Source organism: Chiloscyllium plagiosum, chromosome 41 (genome assembly GCF_004010195.1).
Source record: "Chiloscyllium plagiosum isolate BGI_BamShark_2017 chromosome 41, ASM401019v2, whole genome shotgun sequence".
Taxonomy (NCBI): domain Eukaryota; kingdom Metazoa; phylum Chordata; class Chondrichthyes; order Orectolobiformes; family Hemiscylliidae; genus Chiloscyllium; species Chiloscyllium plagiosum.
The window spans coordinates 6,593,628-6,615,213 of record NC_057750.1 but is presented as its reverse complement, the minus strand read 5'-3'; the positions used below and the strand labels follow the sequence as shown (position 1 = coordinate 6,615,213).

General features: G+C 49.2%; 1 protein-coding gene across 1 annotated transcript in view; it reads left to right on the top strand.

Annotated features, from left to right (window-relative positions):
- The first annotated feature begins 4,569 nt into the window (after positions 1-4,569).
- The window catches only part of LOC122542692 (exocyst complex component 3-like), a 48,046-nt gene continuing 31,029 nt past the window's right edge, over positions 4,570-21,586 (top strand). The window contains exons 1-6 of the mRNA XM_043680671.1: positions 4,570-4,683; positions 9,604-10,277; positions 13,624-14,242; positions 18,314-18,428; positions 19,861-19,965; positions 20,614-20,714. Coding sequence (XP_043536606.1) covers positions 4,637-4,683; positions 9,604-10,277; positions 13,624-14,242; positions 18,314-18,428; positions 19,861-19,965; positions 20,614-20,714 — 1,661 coding nt within the window. The 5' untranslated portion in view covers positions 4,570-4,636. The remainder of the gene's footprint in view (positions 4,684-9,603; positions 10,278-13,623; positions 14,243-18,313; positions 18,429-19,860; positions 19,966-20,613; positions 20,715-21,586) is intronic.

Sequence of the window (21,586 nt, the reverse complement as noted above, 5' to 3'; positions counted from 1 at the left end):
GGGTGTAGGAGGAGGGGGCAGAGAGTGGGGGGGAGATAAGCGACACCCGAAAAACATTTCCGTGCAAGGATTTGAAGTTGAAAATAAAACATTATTGATTTCGGAGGCACAGCAAGGGGGGGGGGCGGGTGGGAAGGAAGGGGAGGGGATGAACAGCTTCCCTGCTCACCCATCCCGAGATGAGAGAGGTACAGCAGGAGGCCATTGGGCCCATCATTTCCATACCGACTCTCTTCAGGGCATTTCAGCCTCTGATAACCGGTGAGGGTCACCAATTCTGAATATTTCTGCTCCCAGAAGTCTTCCCTTCTTTACTCAACTCTTCCCCCGTTTGGTCACATTAGGATTAATTTCAAAAGGATCTTTTCCCTTGTGTTGCTGTGTCTGTGCAGCCTCAGAGGTTTTCTGCTTTAAATTTAATAATTTACAATAAAGATCGAGCAAGCTTATTAGCGTGAGGAAAGGTGCTAACACAGAGATCAGAAATGAGAGGAGCGTTTGAAAAGTAAGATACAATGTACTAATCAGTCATAGAGATGTACAGCACGGAAACAGACCCTTCGGTCCATCCTGTCCAGGCCAACCAGATATCCCAACCCAATCTAGTCCCACCTGCCAGCACCCGGCCCATATCCCACTCTGGCTTATCTGGGATGTAGAGACCGTGGAACATTTTGGGAGTGATTCTGGTTACGTTACCTTTGATGTTTGGTGTTGGTTCTGTCGTTAGCTGAAAGACGTGTTCAGTTTCCCTCGACAGTGACTTTGCTGATGACATATTTTCATAACGTTTTTTATACGGCATGGAACGAGGCCGTTTGGCCCATCAAATCCTCACCAGTTACCAAACATCCATTCTGTTATCACCCCCTTTTCCAGCACTTGACTCGGAGCCGTTGTATGCTGTGGCATTTGGTTGGCACTGCTGCCTCACAACGCCAGGTTCGATTCCAGCCTCGGGCACCTGTCTGTGTAGAGTTTGCACATTCTCCCCATGTCTGGGTGGGTTTGCTCCGGTTTCCTCCCACAGTCCAAAGGTGTAGATTGGCCATGGGAGATGCTGTGTTATGGGGATGGGTGGGATGCTGTTTGGAGGGTCAGCGTGGAGTCAATGGGCCGAACGACCTGCTTCCACACTGTAAGAAATCTTCTGTAAACTATTTCCAGTGCTCACCCAAATAATCTCTTCAATGTCTTCAGGGTTCCTCCCTCTATCCATTTCAGGCAGTGAGTTCCAGAAACACTCTGGGTGGAGACTGTGCTCCCTGGGTAGTTGACTGCTCTACTAAAAGGGGGAACGTTTCTCTCTGTCTATGCTCCTCCAAACGTTGTACACCTCAGTCAGATCCCACCCAAACCTGCTCCAGCCTTCCCTGCTCTCAACCCCAGACGCCCTAATCTGTTTTCTATCTGAGTAGCTGCTCCCTGGGCAACAGCCTGTAACCTAATATTTCATATTAGAGAGATTTGTTTCTAATTTAGTGCACACGGTGGGTGTCCAGTGGAAGTTCTTAGCTCTCTGGCCTTCACTGTGCTGCTCCACAAAGAACACGGAAACCAGGGATTTCAGGTTTTGTTCTAAGATCCTTTCCAGGAAAGGAAGAACACAAACATGTTTTTTTATTTGCACAGAACTGTCTCTGTTCAAAAACCTGTAACATGGGACATTGAGCCATAGAGATGTCCAGCACAGAAACAGACCCTTCGGTCCAACCCGTCCATGCCGACCAGATATCCCAACCCAATTTAGTCCCACCTGCCAGCACCTGGCCCATGTCCCTCCAAACCCTTCCTATTCATATACCCATCCAGATGCCTCTTAAATGTTGCAATTGTACCAGCCTCCACCACATCCTCTGGCAGCTCATTCCATACACGTACCACCCTCTGCATGAAAACGTTGTCCCTTAGGTCCCTTTTATATCTTTCCCCTCTCACCCTAAACCTATGCCCTCTAGTTCTGGACTCCCCCACCCCAGGGAAAAGACCTTGCCTATTTACCCTATCATGATTTTATAAACGTCTATAAGGTCACCCCTCAGCCTCTGATGCTCCAGGGAAAACAGCCCCAGCCTGTTCAGCCCTCTCCGTGTAACTCAAACCCTCCAACCCTGGCAACATCCTTGTCAATCTTTTCTGAACCCTTTCAAGTTTCACAACATCCTTCCTGTTGGATGGAGACTAGAATTGAACACAATATTCGAAAAGTGGCACGACCCACAGGAGATCACATCTCAGTTGTTAAAATATTCAATCAAGTGTAAGTGTTTGAAGATCGGTTCTGACAGCCCTACAGTGTGGAAACATATTCTTCGGCCTAACAAGGCCACAACGGACCTCCAAAGAGTAACTCTCCCAGACCCATTCCCCTAACCTATTAATCTACACTTACCCCTGACTAACACACCTACACATCCCTTGACACTACGGGACAATTTAGCACGGCCAATCCACCCTAACCTGCACGTCCCTAGGCACTATGGGGCAATTTAGCATGACCAATCCACCCTAACCTGCACATCCCTGGGCACTATGAGGCAATTTAGCACGGCCAATCCACCCTAACCTGCACATCCCTGGGCACTATGGGACAATTTAGCATGGCCAATCCACCATAACCTGCACATCTTTGGACTGTGGGAAGGAACTGGAGCACCCAGAGGAAACCCACGCAGACACGGGGAGAATGTGCAAACTCCACACGGAGTCACCCGAGGCTGGAATTGAACCCAGGTCCCTGGCGCTGGGAGGCAGCAGTGCTGACCACTGAGCCACCGTGCCACCCCTAACATTTCGATGATTCCTCAGGGTTTTAGGACAGCCGCAGAATTTACAACCTCAGCCTACTGTCTGGTTTGGTATTTAAAAGTATTTAAAGGCTCAATATTTCGGTAAGCAATTCAGGGAGACAACCTCTTTAATGACATGTGAGTCACTCTCGCTGATGGTCTTGAGATAAGTTGCAGGTCCTTTCAGATTAGAATTGAGTATGAGCCATGAATTTTATTTTCTGCTTTCATGTTGATATCAGGTTGATTTCCACATGAATTGCAATGCAGATAATTTTTGATCAGATAAGTATTAGTGATAGAGGAAAAGGGATAAGGTGAATTCCAGCGTGGGGTGTGACAAGACTGGACTGGATCTGCCCAGATCTTCACGTTGCTGTCAGAAACCTGATTCAATACCTGTACAAGGTCACCTCAAGGTTACTGCAACTAGCTATGGTTGAGACAAAATGCTTTTTCTTTTCCAAAAGCGGCCTCCGACCCATTCCCTTCCGAGCAATCTGCTATAAAGCAAAGATTGAGCCCCGCTCTGAGAACTCAAACCGAAACACCCAAAAAGGAGCACTTTACCCCGCAAACTGGTGTGACCTGCTTTTCAGTAACTTCTATTGGTTAAATAAAATAACCCCCTGACTTTAACATCAACGAGTATTTATCTAGCTCTAACAGAGAACAAATTAACTAAGCTATCAACAAACCGAATAAATCCCTTCTAATGACCAACTAATCCCAAATGAAGCAAGATTCTAATGGTATGCTGTTCCAATAAACGCAAGTCCCACTCGGAAAACAAAAAATGTAGGATTTAGTCTCTCAAAATTACAATCGGGTTACATGTCTTCCGGAATGTTCTGTGCTTTTTTCCACCGTGTCTTCTGTCAGGAACACCTTTTTCCATCGTTGGTACCACTGCTTTTTACATGATGCTTTCTTTGAAACGTAGATGACGGTGAGAGTCAATCATTCTCTCTCTCTCTCTCTCTCGAGAGAGAGAGAGAGAGAGACAGAGAGAGAGACAGAGCTGAGGGCTGTTAGCTCCGGCGAATGGCAGCTTGCCTTGGTGTCTTTGTCCAACTGCCCCCTTTCTTTTATACCCGTGATGACATCTCAATATTTCTTGCAATAGGATCAGTCATATGTTGGCAAAACCATCAGGTCAGAGTATTGAGTACAGGAGTTGGGAGGTCATGTTGCAGCTGTACAGGACATTGGTTAGGCCACTGTTGGAATATTGTGTGCAATTCTGGTCTCCTTCCTATCGGAAAGATGTTGTGAAACTTGAAAGGGTTCAGAAAAGATTTACGAGAATGTTGTCAGGGTTGGAGGGTTTGAGCAACAGGGAGAGTTTGAGTACACTAGGGCTGTTTTCCCTGGAGCGTCGGAGGCTGAGGGGTGACCTTATAGAGGTTTACAAAATCATGAGGGGCATGGATAGGGTAAATAGACACTGTCTTTTCCCTGGTGTGGGGGAGTCCAGAACTAGAGGGCATAGGTTTAGGGTGAGCAGGGAAAGATATAAAAGAGACCCAAATGGCAACTTTTTCACACAGAGGGTGGTGCATGTATGGAATGAGCTGCCAGAGGAAGTGGTGGAGGCTGGTACAATTACAGCGTTTAAAAGGCATTTCGACAAATACAGTAGCACCTCGACTTACGAACTTAATCCGTACTGAAAAGTTCACGAACTGAATCAGTTTTTCCCATTGTTCGGATAGCGTAAGAATGCTTGGACGGCTGTTCACAGCGCACACGCCAAAGACTAACTGAATGAGATCACGCGGGGCCCGAGAGCTTTTGCGTTCAACAAGTGCGTAGCAAAGCAGAACAATGAAACCACGTGGTCGCACATGGGCTTTTTGCGTTCATACCTTCGTTTGTATCTTGAATTTCGTACGTACGTTGAAGCAAAGTTTTACATACAATCCTGTTCGTAAACTGACTTGTTCGTGAACGGGGTCGTTCGTATGTTGAGGGGCTACTGTACATGGATAGGAAAGAATATCAGCCAAGTGCAGGGAAATGGGGTTAGCGTGGACGGACATATTGGTCAGCACGGACCAGTTTGGGCTGAAAGGCCTGTGTCTGTGCTGTAGGACTCCATGACTCTAATCCCACTGGAACGTACTGTGATATGAACAAGACCCGTTTGACGTACAGTATTGCAGAGTCAGGACATTGCACAGGTTCCCCCCGAGCTGAGGGACATGAGCTGGTTTCGCCTCAGTGTGGTGCCAACGCAGAGGTGAATAGGAACAGGGTTAGGCCATTCAGCCCCTTGACCCTGCCCCACCATTCAATAGGATCATGGTTGATCTGATATTCCTCATGTCCATTTTCATAAATCATAGAATCCCTACAGTATGGAAACAGGCCATTTGGCCCAACAAGTCCACACTGACCCTCTGAAGAGTAACCCATCCAAACCCATTCCCAATTACTCTACATTTACGCCTGACTAATGCACCTAACCTCCACGTTCCTGAACAGTATGGGGTAATTTCCTATTGCCAATCCACCCTAACCTGCACATCCCTGGGCACTATGGGACAATTTAGCATGGCCAATCCATCCTAACCTGCACATCCCTGGGCACTATGGGGCAATTTAGCACGGCCAATCCACCCTAACCTGCACATCCCTGGAAACTTTGGGGCAATTTAGCATGGCCAATCCACTCTAACCTGCACATCTTTGGACTGTGGGAGGAAACCGGAGCCACGCAGACACGGGGAGAATGTGCAAACTCCACACAGACAGTCGCCCGAGGCTAGAATCGAACCCGGGTCCTTGGCAGCAGTGCTAACCACTGAGCCACCATGCTAACTCTTTCCCCGTAACCCTTGATTCCCCGACTGATCAAGAATCTCTCTCAGCCTTAAATACACACCAGGACTCTGTTACCACAGCTCCCTGGAGGAAGGAGTTCAAAAGACTCATAGCTCTCTGAGGGAAGAAACGCCTCCTTGTCTCAGTCTTCCATTGGCTCCCTTTTCGTTCTGACACTATTCTGGGACAGTGCCAGAGAGCTCAACTAAATGAAGCAGCGTTGGGCCAATGGGTTCTTGCTGAGTGAAGGGGGTGAAAGGTCAAGGGGGGGGTGGAGACAAGGCCTCATTCAGATTACTGATCCTGTTAAATGATGGATTGGACTGGATGGGCCAAGTGGCCTGATCCTCCTCTTAATCCCTGTGTTTGGAATTCCGCCACTGGCAATCCATCTCCCTGTTCACTCGATCCAGACCCGTATTGACTTGCGATAGCATCACTGGATGTTTGCAAAGCCCTGGCTGTGCCCTGTCTGGACGACTCCTCGGGCTCTTGTAGTGCCCGTATCGCCGAAACAATGCAGGCACGCCAGAGACAAGAGATTTACGACAGCTACAGCAAAATGTTCCGTCCAGGAAGACCCGATCAGGCTGGGAATCTTTTCGCTGCAATGATGAGGGCTCCGGAATGATCTGATAGAAGTCCTTAAAATTCTGAGAGATCTTTGATACGGTAGATTTGAAGAATTTCGCAACTTGACCTGACGGTCAAATAAACATCGAAACAGAGGAAATAGAAGCAGGAGCAGGCCATTCGGCCCTTCGAGCGTGCTTCGCCATTCAATATGATCATCGCTGATCATCCAACTCAGTTCCCTCTTCCTGCTTACCCTACAACCCATTCCCTTTAGCCCTGAGAACTGTATCTCACTGCTGTTTGAAAATATCCAATGTTTTGACTTCAACTGCTTTCTGTGGCAGAGAATTGTTGCTGGCACAGTGGCTCAGTGGTTAGCACTGCTGCCTCACAGCGCTAGCGACCCGGGTTCAATCCCTGCCTCGGGTGGCTGTCTGTCTGTGTGTGGAGTTTGCACATTCTCCCCGTGTCTGCGTGGGTTTCCTCCGGGTGCTCCGGTTTCCTCCCACAGTCACAAAGATGTGCAGGTTCGGGTGGGTCAGCTATTGGGGAATACAGGGATAGGGTGGGACACTCTTTGGCGGTTCAGTGTGGAATCAATGGGCCGAACGGCCTGTTTCCATCCCGTAGGGATTCTGTGAATGCAGCAGACTCCCTTCTGCTGTCTGGGTGAAGATAGAATCCCTACAGGCCATTCGGCCCAACAAGTCCACACTGACCCTCCGAAGAGTAACCCACCCAGACCCATTCTCCTACCCTACATTTACCCCTGACACCCTGGGCAGCGTTGTGGCTCAGTGGTTAGCACTGCTGCCTCACAGCGCCAGGTACCCAGGTTCGATTCCACCCTCGGACGACTGTCTGTGTGGAGTTTGCACGTTCTCCCCACGTCTGTGTGGGGATCCCCCCACAGACCAATGATGTTGCAGGTCAGGCGAATTGGTCGTGCTAAACTGCCCATAGTGTTAGGTGCTTGAGCAAATGTAAGGGAGGGGAATGGGTCATAGTGGGTTACTCTTCAGAGGGTCAGTGTGGACTTGTTGGGCCGAAGGGCCTGTTTCCACACACTGTAGGTAATCTAATGTGCCTAACCTACACATTCCTGACATTTCTCGCCCCCTCGGTCCACAATGACTTGCCCCAAATAATTAAAATGAGAACTTGTTTCTGAATGTTTGTACAGAACGAAGCCTTGTTTCGAAAGAGACATACACGACGTGTTAATAATCAGTTAATAATCAGGGTTAGTAGCTGTGTCTCAGCTGATGCACAGGCACCTCCTGGTCTGTCGAGTTCCCTCCTGAGAGACTGTGACCCTTCTCCTGACGAGGGACTGCGGCACTGTTGGACATATAGTCACGATGTTGAGATGTTCAACAGAGGGAGTGCCCGTCCGCCCGCTGTTTTGAGAGAGAACAGCCAGGCTCTCTCCTTTATTTACAAATCACATCAAACCAAACGACCTGCTCATTTTTCTCTTGCTGTTTCTGGTGTGTGCAAATTGGCTGCCACATTTCCTATCTGCCGAGATCATTTCATTCTTGTGATTTGAAAAGACTGGCACAGATTTAGAAAGAAGTGCTATCAAAATGTAACTCTTCCTTTTTGAACAGCCACAGTTTTAGTTCTGTCACAGCACAGAAACAGACCCTTCGGTCCAACCCGTCCATGCTTTCCCGATATCCTAAATTAATCTACTCCCATTTGCCAGCACTTGGCCCATATCCCTCTAAACTCTTCCTATTCATATAACCGTCCATGTGACTTTTAAATGCTATAATTGTACCAGCCTCCACCACATCCTCTGGCAGCTCATTCCATACACGTACCACCCTCTGGGTGAAAAAGTTGCCCCTTAGGTCTTTTTTAAATCTTTCCTCTCTCACCTTAAACCTATACCCTTTAGTTCTGGACTCCCCGACCCCAGGGAAAAGACTTTGCCTATTTACCCTATCCATGCCCCTCATGATTTTATAAACCTCTACAAGGTCACCCCTCAGCCTCCGACGCTCCAGGGAAAACAGCCCCAGCCTGTTCAGCCTCTCCCTGTAGCTCACACCCTCCAACTCTGGCAACATCCTTGTAAATCTTGTTTGCATGAAGCTCATAACTCAGTAAAAGGTTGAACGCCGGGGATTTGTCAGGACTTGTAAAGACTGAGGCACAGTAACTGTTTGACATTGATTGTGTGTTGCCTTGGATCAGAGCCACATGAGCCGTCAAACTCTGGCAGTTTCTTCCCAATCTGACCGATCTCTGGATCACAGATTGTGTGAAATCTCTCACACATCCACAAGTCCAAACCTTCCATGGATTCTTCTGTGATCTGGGGCTCAGAATGTACACCCACACAGTCACTGAGACTTACAGCTCAGAAAAATGTCCCTTGGCCCATTAAATCTACACCAATGAAATGCTCTCCTCCCACAGTCCAACCATGTGTAGGTTAGGGTGGATTGGCCGTGCTAAATTGTCCCACAGTGCCCAGGGATGTACAGGTTAGGGTGGATTGACCATGCTAAATTGCCCCATTCTGTCCAGGGATGTGCAGGTTAGGGTGGATTGGCCGTGCTAAACTGTCCCATAGTGCCCAGGGATGTACAGGTTAGGGTGGATTGGCCGTGTTAAATTGCCCCATAGTGTCCAGGGATGTGCAGGTTAGGGTGGATTGGCCGTGTTAAATTGCCCCATAGTGTCCAGGGATGTGCAGGTTAGGGTGGATTGGCCGTGTTAAATTGCCCCATAGTGTCCAGGGATGTGCAGGTTAGGGTGGATTGGCCGTGTTAAATTGCCCCATAGTGTCCAGGGATGTGCAGGTTAGGGTGGATTGGCCGTGTTAAATTGCCCCATAGTGTCCAGGGATGTGCAGGTTAGGGTGGATTGGCCGTGTTAAATTGCCCCATAGTGTCCAGGGATGTGCAGGTTAGGGTGGATTGGCCGTGTTAAATTGCCCCATAGTGTCCAGGGATGTGCAGGTTAGGGTGGATTGGCCGTGTTAAATTGCCCCATAGTGTCCAGGGATGTGCAGGTTAAAAGAGACCTAAGGGGTAACATTTTCACACGGAGGGTGGTACGTGTATGGAATGAGCTGCCAGAGGAAGTGGTGGAGGCTGGTACAATTGCAACACTTAAAAGGCATCTGGATGGGTATATGAATAGGAAGGGTTTGGAGGGATATGGGCCAAGTGCTGGCAGGTGGGACTAGATTAGGTTAGGATATCTGGTCAGCATGGACGAGTGGGACCAAAGGGTCTGTTTCCCATCTGTGACTGTATTCCCATCCCATTATCTAGCACTTGGCCTATAGCCTTTTCTATTGCAAGTGCAAATCTAAATACTTGTTCATTGTGTTGAAAGAGAGCAAAAACAGGTTAATGGAGGCATCTCTCTCTCTCTCTCTTTCTCTGTCCAGGGAGGGCCGATCCAGCCATCCAATGCCAATCATGAAGAGCAGCGTATCCAGGCTCAGCCCCACCCAACCACAGGCAGGGCCTGTAAAACTGCTGGAGGAAAGGCTGCTGGGCAAGAGCATGCCTGCTGAGAATAACCCTTTTGAGGTGACAGACACAGTCGATCAGACGAACCCTTTTGCAGAGGACTTAAACCCGTTCCATGAGGGGGAGGGGGAGGAAGGGGCAGAGGGCATCCAGCTGCTCAATACAAGCCTGCCATCAGGTGAAGCGACCACGCCCAAGAAAAATGGCGTCGATAAGCACCCTGCCTTGGGGGCATCGCTGAAGAAGGCCTTCAGGATGAGCAAGAAACCAGGCCGAGGCCCCACTGAGGACCAGGGTGAAGAGAAGAAGCCGTTCTTCAAATTTCCGTCGCCTCTCTCCGATCCAGAGACGCCTTGGAAAGGCCCGGAGAAGAAGGGGGCCCGCCAGCGTTCGGAGGAGCTGAGCTCGCCGGTGAAGCTCGGAGACGGGATGGAGAAGGAGGGCCCGGCCGAGACGTCGCCCAGGAAGATGATGTCCTTCCTCAAACGGACCAAGGCTAAGGCGGAGTCGCCGACAGAGAGAGTGGAGCTCGGGGGTGGGGCGGACAGAAAGAAGGAGACGCTGCCCGAAGTCAGGGAACCCCTCTCAGGTAGGATTGTCCCTTCCACGGGAAACCCTTCACCCGGCTCCCATTCATGGCGTAGGCCTACGGTGGGTGTGGGGTGGCGAACAACTGCCTTCTCCTGCTCCCTGATGGTGGGGAGGAGGCAATGGCCTAGCGGTATTATTGCTGGAGTGTTAAACCAGAGATGAAAAACGTGGTGCTGGAAAAACACAGCCGGCCAGGCAGCATCCGAGGAGCAGGGGAATCGACGTTTCGGGCATAAGCCCTTCTTCAGGAGGAATCCTGTTAAACCAGAGACACAGGTAACATTCTGAGGATCCAAGTTCAAATCCTGCCAAGGCAGATGTTGGGATTTGAATTTCATATTTTAAAAATACCTCTGGAATTAAGAGTCTAATGATGACCATGTTGGGAAAATTGATTCTGGTTCACTCATGCCCTTTAGGGAAGGAAACTGCCTTCCTTACCTGATCTGGCCTACATGTGACTCCAGACCCATAGCGATGTGGGCTTAACTGCCCTCTAGGCAATTAGGGATTGGGCAATAAATGCTGACCCAGTCAGAGACACTCTCATCCCGTGAAGGAATATAAAGAAAAAGCAACCCTTTGTTGGACAGGCAGATGGGTAACGTCCAAACCTCAGGGTTATCAGAACCCCTGACCCTCCTGCTTCTATCTGTCAGCCAGGGCTCCCTGATTGGACTAGGATGACAGCCCCAGTCGGGGAACTCAGATTCCTCAAGATTCAAGGACAGTTCCTTCCCTGTTGTTATTAGACTTCTCAACGTCCCTCTCGAATCTTAAATCTTATGTTGATCTTGCTTTTGGTGATGTGGAGGAGCCAGTCTTGGACTGGGGTGGACAAAGTTATAAATCACACAGCACCAGGTTATAGTCCAACAGGTTTATTTGAAATCGCAGGCTTTCTGAACACTGCCCCTTTGTCAGGTGAAATTCACTCCGAAAACTTATGATGTCAATTAAACCTGTCAGACTATAACCTGGTGTCGTGTGACGTCTGACCTTGCTTTGTCCTATCACCCTGCGATTTGTGTGGCATGACGTGCCTGTACTGCACACAAAACAAAGCTTTTCATTGTACTCAGGTAAATGTGACAATAATAAATCAAATCAAATCAAATCCAGATGATCTCATCATAATCATTACACCCACCACCTTCCCAAGGGGCAACTAGGGACAGGCAACAAATGCTGGGCCTAGCCAGTGACGCCCACATCCCATGAATGATTTGTGAAACAAAACTCCTTAAAACATTCAGTATTTTGGCTGCTTTCCACGGTAGAGAATTTGACAAACTCCCCCACTCTTTTGGGTGAAGATATTTCTCCTCATCTCAGTCCTATCCTGTGTCCTTAACCTTGTGATGACAATTTCTAAAAGTTATTTTGTCCTTGGTTTTTCTCATGAGAGGTTGTAAAGGCAGAGGTGCCAAAGAGTCTGGTTTAATAATGGAAAGGGAGTGGCTAGTTTAGATTAGATTAGATTCCCTACAGTGTGGAAACAGGCCCTTCGGCCCAACCGGTCCACACCGACCCTCCGAAGAGTAACCCACTTCCCTCTGACTAATGCACCTAACACTATGGGCAATTTAGTACGGCCAATTCACCTAACCTGCATGTCTTTGGGCTGCGGAGCACCCGGAGGAAACCCACACAGATATGAGGAGAATATGCAAACTCTATATAGACAGTCACCCGAGGCTGGAACTGAACCCGGGTCCCTGGTCTCCCAGTTCAGGTTTTTTTAGTTTGTTTTTGCTGTAGCACTCACAAGGTATTGGAGTCCAGGGGAGTTGCAAACTTCATAGCATCCCTACTTTGTGGAAACAGGCCATTTGGCCCAGTAAGTCCACACCAGCCCTCCCAAGAGTACTCCTGAGACCCACTCCCCTACTATTCTATGTTTCCCCTGACTAACCCACACATCCCACATGGCCAATCCACCCTAACCTGCACATCTTTGGATTGTGGGAGGAAACCAGAGCACCCGGAGGAAACCCAGGCAGACACGGGGAGAATGTGCAAACTCCACACAGACAGTCTGCCCGAGGCTGAGAATCGAACCCAGGACCCTGGTGCTGTGAGGCAGCAGTGCTAACCACTGAACCACCATGCCACTCGCATTCTTCAGTGAAGAATTCCTCTGACATTCTATTGAAGTCTCTCTCTTTGGTTGTGCTCCCCTCCTGCCTGTAAGAATCTGTCTTTGAATTCATCTTTTTGCCAAAGGGCTGTGTTTGTGGGATGTTATTGTATTGGAACAGTTAATTAGTAATAGTTACTGTGTCAGTTCGGTTAACTTTTCCAGCAGTTAAGTTATTTTAAAATTCTGCTTTCTTTTGTTCGTGTTGTGACTGTAGAGTTTAAATAAATTCTGTTTTGCTTAAAGCCGGGTGGTTTGACCAGCTGTATCCCACCTGGAACACCCACTTCACATCTGCCTTCAAAATAAGGAAAAGTTAGGGTCGAGGCTACCTTCTTAAAATATGTTGAGCGGGGGGATCTGGCCTGGTCTATCACAAACTGTTGAAACGGAATCTGTGTTCAAGGAATGAAATGTTTAACATCTGAGGAACATTTGAGGACCCTGGGTCTATACTCGATGGAGTTTAGAAGGATTGGGGGGGGGATCTATTTGGAACTTGCAGAATACTGAACGGCCTGGACAGAGTGGATGTTGGGAAGATGTTTCCAATGGTAGGTCTTTTCCCTGGGGTGGACGACTCCAGAACTAGAGGGCTTAGGTTTCGGGTGAGAGGGGAAAGATTTAAAATGGTCCTGAGGGGCAACATTTTCACACAGTGGAAGGAATGAGCTGCCAGAGGAAGTGGTGGAGGCTGGTACAATTGCAACATTTAAAAGACATCTGGATGGGTATATGAATAGGAAGGGTTTGGAGGGATATGGGCCAAGTGCTGGCAGGTGGGACTAGATTAGGTTACGATATCTGGTCGGCATGGAGGAGTTGGGCCGAAGGGTCTGTTTCGGTGCTGTATATCTCTATGGGAGGGGGGGGTAGGGCCCGAGGGCAGAGCCTTACAGTAAAGGGAAGAGCTTTTAGAAAGAAGATAAGGAGAAAGTTGTTCAGCCAGAGAGTGGGAACCTACACTCACTGCCACAGAGGGCAGGTTATTGAGTGTATTTAAGACGGAGATAGGTTCTTGGGAATCAAGGGTTACGGAGAGAAAGAGGGGGAATGGGGCTGAGAAACCTACCAGCCATGATTGAATGGTGGAGCAGACTCGATGGGCTGAATGGCCTAATTTTTACTCCCATGTCTGATGGATTAAGGGGGTCAGTCGGTTGAGCTCTCCAAACGGTTAACGTTTCCGTTTCCTCCCATTCAGTGCTCGAGATCCACAAACTGATCGAGAGGAGAGAGCTGGTGCTTGCGAACAGCCACATTGTGGAGTTGGAGGCGGAGGAGGAGGTTGAGAGGGTGAGGAACGCCGAGGGGGGCAAAGATGGCAGCAGAAAGGCGAAGGACGTCGAGCTGCTGTACGAGGCACTGGAGGGCGAGCTGAAGAAGATTGTCGCCGAGTCCCTCAGCCAAGCCCCGGAGATGACGCACCTGGAGCAGCTGGTGCAGACAATCGAGGAGGAGGAGAAGGTGGACAGGGCGTGGACCACCCGAGGAGGTCTCCCTGGGGGCCCCAGGCCCAGGAAGCTGCGTCAAAAATGGCGGGAAATGGTGAGGGACTCGGTGGCCGCGAGATTGTCCAGTTGCCAGGGCGACGCCCCAATCGACCAGCGCCTGAAACACCTCAAAGAGCAGATCACGGGCGACCTGAGAACCGTCCGAAAGAATCTCATTCTGGCCTACCCAAAGGAGTACGATGCGTTCAATGTCCACGTTAACAGCTACCACGAGGTGGTTTCCTCCTGCCTCGCCGAGATGGCCCGGAAGGATCTAGAAATTCACCAACTCTACAGCTTCCTCCAATGGTGCCACAACGATTACTTCAGGTGAGTGTCCCCGAGCTGGGGAAGAACGCCCACCGAGCAACCATTGGCGGTTCCTGCCTGACATCGTAATAACAGGACATATCATTGGATAACTGTGGAGACTAGAGGTCTCACTACCAGAGTTGGTTGCCATGCTAGCACTAAGGGAACATGGGGATTATAAGGTGGAAGACCAGCCCTGGGTTTGTTGAGCAGAACGTTCCAGCTCAACATCTAAATGAGGGGCACGAGTAGGCCATTTGGCCCCTCTGCCTGCTGCACCAATCAATGAAATCAGACAGTCATAGAGATGTACAGCACAGAAACAGATCCTTCAGTCCAACCCGTCCATGCCGACCAGACATCCCAACCCAATCTAGTCCCACCTGCCAGTACTCGGCCCATTTCCCTCCAAACCCTTCCTATTCATATACCCATCCAGAGGCCTTTTAAATGCTGTAATTGTACCAGCCTCCACCACTTCCTCTGGCAGCTCATTCCATACACGTACCACCCTCTGTGTGAAAAAGTTGCCCCTTAGGTCTCTTTTATATATTTCCCCTCTCATTCTAAACCTATGCCCTCTAGATCTGGACTCCCATCCCAGGGAAGAGGCTTTGTCTATTTATCCTATCCATGCCCCTCATGATTTTATAAACCTCTATAAGGTCACCCCTCAGCCTCCGACGCTCCAAGGAAAACAGCCCCAGCTTGTTCAGCCTCTCCCTATAGCTCAAATCCTCCAACCCTGGCAACATCCTGGTAAATTTTTTCTAAACCCTTTCAAGTTTCACAAACATCCTTCCTATAGCAGGGCAACCAGATTTGCATGCAATATTCCAATAGAGGCCTAACCAATGTCCTGTACAGCTATAACACGACCTCCCAATGACCTCCCAACCCCTATATAAGTAGTTCTTCCATAAGTGATGGTTGTGTAGCCCTGTGTGATAGAAAAATCACGCTTTGGAAACAGCACTTTAAGTGTTGGTGCTGTAATCGTGTTACAGCCAACACACATTTTAAAAGGTTGCACTTTAGAAATAGTGTCCCCAATTTGCCAATCGCGAATTCGCTTTAACGAAACGCGACCTGTACTCAATGCACTGACCAATAGAGGCAGATGCACCAAATGCTGCCTTCACTATCGTATTTTCGAGGAGCTATGAACCTACACTCTTTGTTCCGCAACTTTATCGGTCCACTCCAAGTCCTCCCCTCCCCCATTGACCTATCACCCCCCACTTTTAACTAGAATCGATCCACCACTGCCCTTTTCAGATACCCTCCTCCACCACTTTTTGGGGAAGAGAGTTCCTCAGCCACATCACCTTCTGAGGGAATACAAATTCCCCTCATCCCTGTCTTAAACAGGCAGGGGGAATGATTCCTTACTTTTAAACAGTGACCCCTAGTTCGAGGTTCTCCACAGATGGGTAGGAGCATCTATTCCACATCCACTCACTCATAATCTTGTGTGTTTAAGTATAGTCACCTCCTAAACCCCAGAGGGCACAGGCCTACGCACTCAGATCGCTGGTCATAGAATCCCTACAGTGTGTGGTCACGGCCATTAGGCCCTACAAGTCCATACTGCCCCTCCGAAGAGCCAGAACCATTCCCTTACCACTTTATATTTCCCCCTGACTCATGCACCTAACTTGCACATCCCTGAACACTACGGGGCACTTTCCCATGGCCAATCCACCCTAACCTGCACATCTTGGGACTGTGGGAGGAAACCCACGCAGACACAGAGAATGTGCAAACACTACACAGACAGACGTCCGAGGCTGGAATCGAACTGGGGTCCTTGGAGCTGTGAGGCAGCAGCGCTAACTGCTGAGCCACCGTGCCCATGGTGATCCGAACAGCATGGGTTCAATTCCTGCAACCAGCTTTGGAGAGGTTGGTCAGAAAACATTGAAAACAGAGTGGTGAGAACCCGATAGGGGAATGTCACCTTCCTTGAGGTAGTCAATCAGCTTGCCCACAGTTTCGGTCTCCTTTACTTGAGTAAGGGTGTACTGGCCCTGGAGGGGGTGATTCCTAAACTGAGGGGGTTGATTTATGAGGAGAGACTGATTAGACTGGGATTATATTTATTGGAATTTAGAAGAATTGGGCGGGGGGGGGGGGGCTCTGAAAGAATCATATAAAATTATGAAGGGAATAGATAAGATAGAGGTAGAGAGAATGTTTCCACTGGCGGGTGAATCTAGAACCAGGAGGAAATGCCTCAAAATAAGGGAGTGGGTTTGGGACTGAGCTGAGGAGGAACTTCTCCCCCAGAGGGTTGGGAATCTGTGGAATTCCCCGCCCAGTGAAGCAGCTGAGGCTTCCTTGTTGATTGTTTTCAAGGCGAAGATAGATTTTTGAACAGTAAAGGGATTAAGGGTGATGGTGAGCGGGCGGGTAAGTGGAGCTGAACCCTAGATAAAGATCAGCCATGATCTTATTGAATGGTGGGGTAGGCTGGAGGGGCCGGATGGCCTACTCCTGCTCCTCGTTGTTATGTCCAGTGTCCAGGCTCGCATTGGGTTGGGAGGGGGCAGGGGTGCTTGTACCACATGACCGCCGGTTTCCACGGAAACCGTGAGCCCCCTGGGGTGGCTTCGGAAGCTGGGCAAGGGGGGGGGAGCCTTTCGTTTACGTCGTGCCGTTCACTGCCTCCACACCTCGCAGCCACGCGACATGTTTCTGAAACGCAGCCGGTTTGAAAACGGAGAAAGGAGGCGACAGCTGATTGGCCGCACAGCAAGATCCCACAAGTGACACGGGGGAGTGATTGTCAGATTGCAGCGAGAGAAAAGAAACCGAAAGGATGCTGGCAATCTGGAACAGAGAAAGAGTTCGGGTTATTGTTACCATACAGTGAATTGCGTGACCAAGGGCCCTCAGCAGGTCTGGAAGTATCTGTGGATTGGGAAATAGAGTTAACATTTCAGGTCCAGTGACCCTCCTTCAGAACTAGGGTCTTGTGAGATTGGCAGAGCGATACCACGTCAAGGTGGCTCAGTGGTTAGCACTGCTACCTCACAGCGCTGGGGACCCGGGTTCCATTCCAGCCTCGGGCGACTGTCTGTGTGGAGCTTGCACATTCTCCCCGTGTCTGTGTGGGTGTCCTCCCACAGTCCAAAGACGTGCAGGTCAGGGTGAATTAGCGGTACTCAATTACCCATTGTGTCCAGGCTAGGTGCATTAGGTAGGGGTGGGTTACTCTTCAGAGGGTCAATGTGGACTCGTTAGGCTGAAGGGCCTGTTTCCACACTGTAGGGATTCTATTCTTTGGCTCTATATCCAGTTTACAATCACTGTAAGAGGCCTCAGTTTAAAATAACCTTTTAAGAGGTCGAAATAACTCCATGGAGGCCGGTATCCCATCACCAAGTCACCCTTTATTTACACGCGCATGACTGCCCAGCTCAGAGCCAGTCCCTAGAGCGAGGAGACACTTTCGTTTATTTTGTTTTTGAACAGGATGTCTGACACACCTGTTATTTTCCATTTTTTCCCCACACTACCACCTGACAGGGGTAGTGTTTATTTTTCCCCAGCCCCCATGTCGTGTGTGTGCAGGTGTCGGACACAGTGAAGAACAACAAGGGCGTAAATCTTTACTTATATTCCACCACCAGGAAGAGAGGAAACACCCGAGTGGCCAGTGACAAGCAGTGCCCTTCACATCAAAGGGCAGTGCTGTGTGATCAAACAGAGAAGAGGAGGGCAGGGGTTAAATCAAAATAGAGTTGGAGGGGGAAATAATGCACCCCACTCCCTGCAGTGCCCACCTCTCCCTGAACAACTCCAGGGTGTTGGTGGACACCGCGTGCTCCTTCTCCAAGGACACCCGGGCTCTAACGTACACTCCTGTTTATATCTGTCAGCCTGGGCCCCCTGATTGGATCAGGTTAACAGCCCAATCAGGGGACTCGCAGTCAATGACATCCATCTGGCCTTTGCTCCAATCACTGCAGAGCTTACTGCTCCTTCAGTACGACACTGCGAGATTAGAACCCGTAACAGTGGGCGGGTTAGCCACACAGCTTTGGCTGATCCTTTCATGCATCCCCTTGGTGGTTTCTCTTTCAGAGATGTGGTGGGACACGAGGAACTTGCTGCACATATCAGAAAACAGCAGCTGAAACCATTGCTACCACCAGAGACCGTGCAGCAGCTCGAGGACAGATGCATTGCCCTGGTGAAGGTAAGAACAAAACTTGTAGCCCGCCCGCCGTTTCGGAAAGCAAAAAACACCGAAACCTTCCAGAAACTGGGCTAGAGCATCCCCCTATCTCCGTGACAAATGGGGGGGGAGGGAGGAGAGGTTACAGTTTCACAATTGTCAGTGAGAGAGGTAGGAGTGAGATGGGGAGAGTCGAGAGTGTGGTGCTGGAAAAGCACAGCATCCAAGGAGCAGGAGAGTCAACGTTTCAGACAAAAGCCATTCATCCATGAGATAAGGAGAGGTTGCTTTAATCAGGGAGTTGTCTCTTCATTCATTCACCATTTATTGCCCACTCCTAATTGCCCAGAGGACAGTTAAGAATCATAGAGATGTACAGCAAGGGAACAGACCCTTCGGCCCAACTTGTCCATGCCGGCCAGATATCCCAACCCAATCTAGTCCCACCTGCCAGCACCCAGCCCATATCCCTCCAAACCCTTCCTATTCATATACCCATCCAGATGCTGTAATTGTACCAGCCTCCACCACTTCCTCTGGCAGCTCATTCCATACACGTACCACCCTCTGTGTGAAAACATTACCCCTTAGGTCCCTTTTATATCTTTTCCCTCTCACCCTAAACCTATGCCCTCTAATTCTGGACTCCCCGACCCCAGGAAAAAGCTATTCACCCTATCTATGTCCCTCATGATTTTATAGACCTCTATCAGGTCACCCCTCAGCCTCCAACACTCCAGGAAAAGCTTGGAGCCCTTTGCTGTTGGTCTGGAGTCACATGTAGGCCCCAAGTGGGTAAGGATGGCAGTTTCCTTCCCTAAAGGACATTAGCGAAACAGATGGGTATTTCCGACAATTGACAATGGATCATTTTCAGACGTTTCGTCACCATACTAGGTAACATCTTCAGTGAGCTTTGTCTGGAATGTGGTGACGAAACGTCTGAAAACAGACCTTCCAGCTCAGCGAGCAAACCTACATCCAGAACCTCAACCTGAGCTACAAATCTTCTCAAAACTTATTGACAATGGATTTATGGTCATCATTAGATTCTTCATTCCGGATTTTTTAAAAAAAATTGAATTCAAATCCACGATTTGCCGTGATGGGATTCCTACTTTGGCTGTCAAGTCCTGGAGTGAGACTTAAACGTGGAGCATCTGATTCTGAGGATACCTCAATTTATCGCTACGGCAGACTGGACCGCAGTGAGAATTCGAGAGCATCAGTTGGGTGTTAGAGTGCTTCTGGCAATAAAAGAATTGATCGGGGAGGAGGAGCCAGGGCGTGGGGATGAGATGTAGGTAGAGCAGGATTATCCAACACACACCTGACCTGGGAGAGCTTGGCCAGTTGGGATTGGAAAGGGCTGTGATTTCTCACCGTCCGTTACCTGAGCACAAACACAGGCGCGTGACCTTTCTAATTGCTTCACTTGGATTGTGTTTCAAAGACGCAGATTACGGAAAATATGGATGAGGAGCTCAGCGTAGAGAAAGAGAAATGGCAGCAGGGGACTGACACCTATCAATCAGAACTGTCAACCAAGGTGATCCAGGTAATGTCAATCACTGAGGGCATCAACCCTGCGAAACATGTTACGGTCTGGCTGGACAACCACATTTCACATTCAGCATCGAGATGCGGCCAAATTGTCACCCTGAAAATGGACGTGTTGTAGTTAAACCCAAGGTGCCTCTTTCCTGTTGCACTTAATACCACTGAGTGTCTCCCTCAACCATTTCAGAAGGGGGCTAACACTCCATCTTTAATAGGGATCCCAGACGGAGAGACTCCATCTTTAATAGGGATCCCAGACGGAGAGACTCCATCTTTAATAGAGATCCCAGACGGAGAGACTCCATCTTTAATAGGGATCCCAGACGGAGACACTCCATCTTTAATAGGGATCCCAGACGGAGAGGCTCCATCTTTAATAGGGATCCCAGACGGAGAGACTCCATCTTTAAAAGGGATCCCAGACGGAAAGACTCCATCTTTAATAGGGATCCCAGATGGAGAGACTCCATCTTTAAAAGGGATCCCAGATGGAGAGACTCCATCTTTAATAGGGATCCCAGACGGAGAGACTCCATCTTTAATAGGGATCCCAGACGGAGAGACTCCATCTTTAAAAGTGATTATTATTGGAATATTTTCCATTTGAAAGTTTTTTTGTTTAAGGATGTTTGCCCTGTTTCCCCAGCTCCTGACAGACCATGTGGAGAACTCTGCTGCAGTCACTCAGGAGCTCGGGGCTCGGGTTGCTCTCTGCTGCCTCTCTGGCCTGGCTGACTTACTGCAAAGGTATTGTCCCACAGCGCACTGGTTACAATGAACACAGAGGAGGGGAGTGGGGGCAAACTCAGTGTGAGGGGGGTGGAGGGATGGTACCTGAGAGATAACCCCACAATGGACGGTTCCGAGGTCATTATCAGTTAACGGCGCAACACGCCCCGTATTAAGAATCACCTCAAAGCTAAAACAAACACTCAAAGTTAATGAATCAGTCACATTGAATCCCTACGGTGTGAAAGCAGACCATTCGGCCCATCAATTCCATACCAACCCTTCCAAAGAGCAACCCAGCTAGACCCAACCCTCTATCCCTGCATTCCCCATGGCTCAACTACACATCCCTGGACACTATGGGACAATTTAGCACGACCCGTCCACCCTAACCTGCTCATCTTTGGACTGTGGGAGGAAACCGGAGCACCCCCACACAGACACGGAGAGAACATGCAAACTCCACATGGACTGTTGCCCAAGGGTGGAATCGAACCTGGGTCCCTGGCGCTGTGAGGCAGCAGTGCTAACCACTGAGCCACCATGCTACCCATCTAGTTGGGCTCAGGGTTTTGTTTATAGGAACCCCTGTCTTTAATCTTTCGGGAGTGTGATAGTAATAATAATAATTATTATTATTATTCATTCACAGCATGTGGACATTGCTGGCTCGGCCAGTATTTATTGCCCGTCCCTAATTGCCCGGGGGACATTTAAGAGCCAAACAAGTTGCTGTAGGTCCGATGGAGGGAGAGGGTGGTGTTATTGCATTGCTGCTAGACTGTAATCTCGAGATAAAAAGGTAAAAACAATGACTGCGGATGCTGGAAACCAGATTCTGGATTAGTGGTGCTGGAAGAGCACAGCAGTTCAGGCAGCATCCAAGGAGC